The sequence below is a fragment of the Dama dama genome, chromosome 15, assembly GCF_033118175.1.
Source record: "Dama dama isolate Ldn47 chromosome 15, ASM3311817v1, whole genome shotgun sequence".
Classification (NCBI taxonomy): Eukaryota; Metazoa; Chordata; class Mammalia; order Artiodactyla; family Cervidae; genus Dama; species Dama dama.
In genome coordinates, this window is record NC_083695.1 from 44,753,717 (window position 1) to 44,756,334 (window position 2,618).

Genomic DNA, 2,618 nt, shown 5'->3' on the forward strand with positions numbered 1-2,618 from the left:
GCATACACACCGAGGAAACCAGATCTGAAAGAGACACGTGCACCCCAATGTTCATCGCAGCACTGTTTATAATAGCCAGGACATGGAAGCAACCTAGATGCCCATCAGCAGACGAATGGATAAGGAAGCTGTGGTACATATACACCATGGAATATTACTCAGCCATTAAAAAGAATTCATTTGAGTCAGTTCTAATGAGATGGATCAAACTGGAGCCCATTATACAGAGTGAAGTAAGCCAGAAAGATAAAGACCAATACAGTATACACACGCATATATATGGAATTCAAAAAGATGGTAATGATAACCCTATATGCAAAACAGAAAAAGAGACACAGATGTACAGAACAGACTTTTGGACTCTGTGGGAGAAGGCAAGGGTGGGATGTTCAGAGAGAACAGCATTGAAACAAGTATACCATCAAGGGTGAAACAGATCACCAGCCCAGGTTGGATGCATGAGACGGGTGCTCAGGGCTGGTGCACTGGGAAGACCCAGAGGGATGGGATGGAGAGGGAGGTGGGAGGGGGGATCGGGATGGGGAACACATGTAAATCCATGGCTGATTCATGTCAATGTATGGCAAAAACCACTACAATATTGTAAAGTAATTAGCCTCCAACTAATAAAAATAAATGGAAAAAAATTTTTTAAAGAATCAGGAAAAGTCAGTTCCCCCTCAGCCTCCGCCGCCGCCGCCCCTCTGCCAGCGCTTCGGCGCCCCCTCGGGCCGGCGGTCCTCCGCGGGAGGGAGTGAGGCGGCGGGCGGCCGGGCGCGGCTGACGGGGGCGGCGGGGCGGCCGGCGGGTCCTGCAGCGCTCGGCGGCGGCGTGTTGTCTCCATGGGGTCGGCCCCCCGCGCCCCTGCGCTCTGAGGTGGACAGCAGATTGTGTGTTTATCAAACGTTTCCACTGCTGCACAGAGAGCACACACATCTTCAGTGGACTTGGAATTCCTGGAAAATTGCCTTTGTGAAAAGTGGGCATAATCCCTTTAAATTCCATCTCTTAAGTTTTCTATTTTGTTGTGTCTCAAAAAGACATCAAGAAACCATGAACAGCTTTAGTAATGAAGAGTCTGACTGCCATTTCTTGGATGAAGGCTTTACTGCCAAGGACATTCTGGACCAAAAAATTAATGAAGTTTCTTCTTCTGATGATAAGGATGCCTTCTATGTTGCGGACCTGGGAGACATTCTGAAGAAACATCTGAGATGGTTGAAAGCTCTTCCTCGGGTCACCCCCTTTTATGCAGTCAAATGCAATGATAGCAGAACCATAGTGAAGACACTCGCTGCCATTGGGACAGGATTTGACTGTGCCAGCAAGACTGAAATACAATTGGTGCAGAGTCTTGGGGTGCCCCCAGAGAGGATTATCTATGCAAATCCGTGTAAACAAGTGTCTCAGATTAAGTACGCTGCCAATAACGGAGTCCAGATGATGACTTTTGATAGTGAAGTCGAGCTGATGAAAGTTGCCAGGGCACATCCAAAGGCCAAGTTGGTTTTGCGTATCGCCACTGATGATTCCAAAGCAGTCTGTCGCCTCAGTGTCAAATTTGGTGCCACACTTAAAACCAGCAGGCTTCTTTTGGAACGGGCGAAAGAGCTAGATATTGATGTCATTGGTGTCAGCTTCCACGTGGGAAGTGGCTGTACTGATCCTGAGACCTTTGTGCAGTCCATCTCTGATGCCCGCTGTGTCTTTGACATGGGCGCTGAGGTTGGTTTCAACATGTATCTGCTTGATATTGGTGGTGGCTTTCCTGGATCCGAGGATGTAAAGCTTAAATTTGAAGAGATCACCAGTGTAATCAACCCAGCATTGGACAAGTATTTTCCATCAGACTCTGGAGTGAGAATCATAGCTGAGCCAGGCAGATACTATGTTGCATCAGCTTTCACACTCGCAGTTAATATTATTGCCAAAAAACTTGTATTAAAGGAACAGACGGGCTCTGATGATGAAGAGGAGTCAAGTGAACGGACATTTATGTATTACGTGAACGATGGAGTATATGGATCATTCAACTGCATCCTTTACGATCACGCACACGTGAAGCCTCTTCTGCAGAAGAGACCCAAACCAGACGAGAAGTATTATTCATCCAGCATCTGGGGACCCACCTGTGACGGCCTGGACCGCATTGTTGAGCGCTGTAACCTGCCCGAGATGCATGTGGGCGATTGGATGCTCTTTGAGAACATGGGTGCTTACACTGTCGCTGCTGCTTCTACTTTCAATGGATTCCAGAGACCCACCATCTACTACGTGATGTCAGGGCCAATGTGGCAACTGATGCAGCAGATCCGGACACAGGACTTCCCGCCCGGAGTGGAGGAGCCAGACATCGGTCCCCTGCCCAGGAGAGCGGCATGAAGAGGCACTCGGCAGCCTGCGCTTCCATGCGTATTAACGTGTAGATACCACTCTTATAGCTGTTAACTGCGAGTTTAGCTTGATTTAAGGGTTTGGGGGGGGACCATTTAACTTAATTACTGCTAGTTCTGAGATGTCTATGTGAGTAGGGTTGGCACAGGTGCACCAATGTGGAAGACTGGGAGATGGGGTCACACTTATCTGTGTTCCTATGGAAACTATTTGAATATTTGTTT

The 2,618-nt window shown here is 48.1% G+C and overlaps 1 protein-coding gene across 1 annotated transcript; it reads left to right on the forward strand.

Annotated features, from left to right (window-relative positions):
• Positions 1-1,038: 1,038 nt before the first annotated feature.
• Positions 1,039-2,382, forward strand: LOC133070167 (ornithine decarboxylase-like). Its single transcript, XM_061161984.1, has one exon. It carries the CDS (start codon positions 1,054-1,056, stop codon positions 2,380-2,382), a length of 1,329 nt encoding a protein of 442 aa, XP_061017967.1. The 5' UTR covers positions 1,039-1,053.
• The last annotated feature ends 236 nt before the right edge of the window (positions 2,383-2,618 follow it).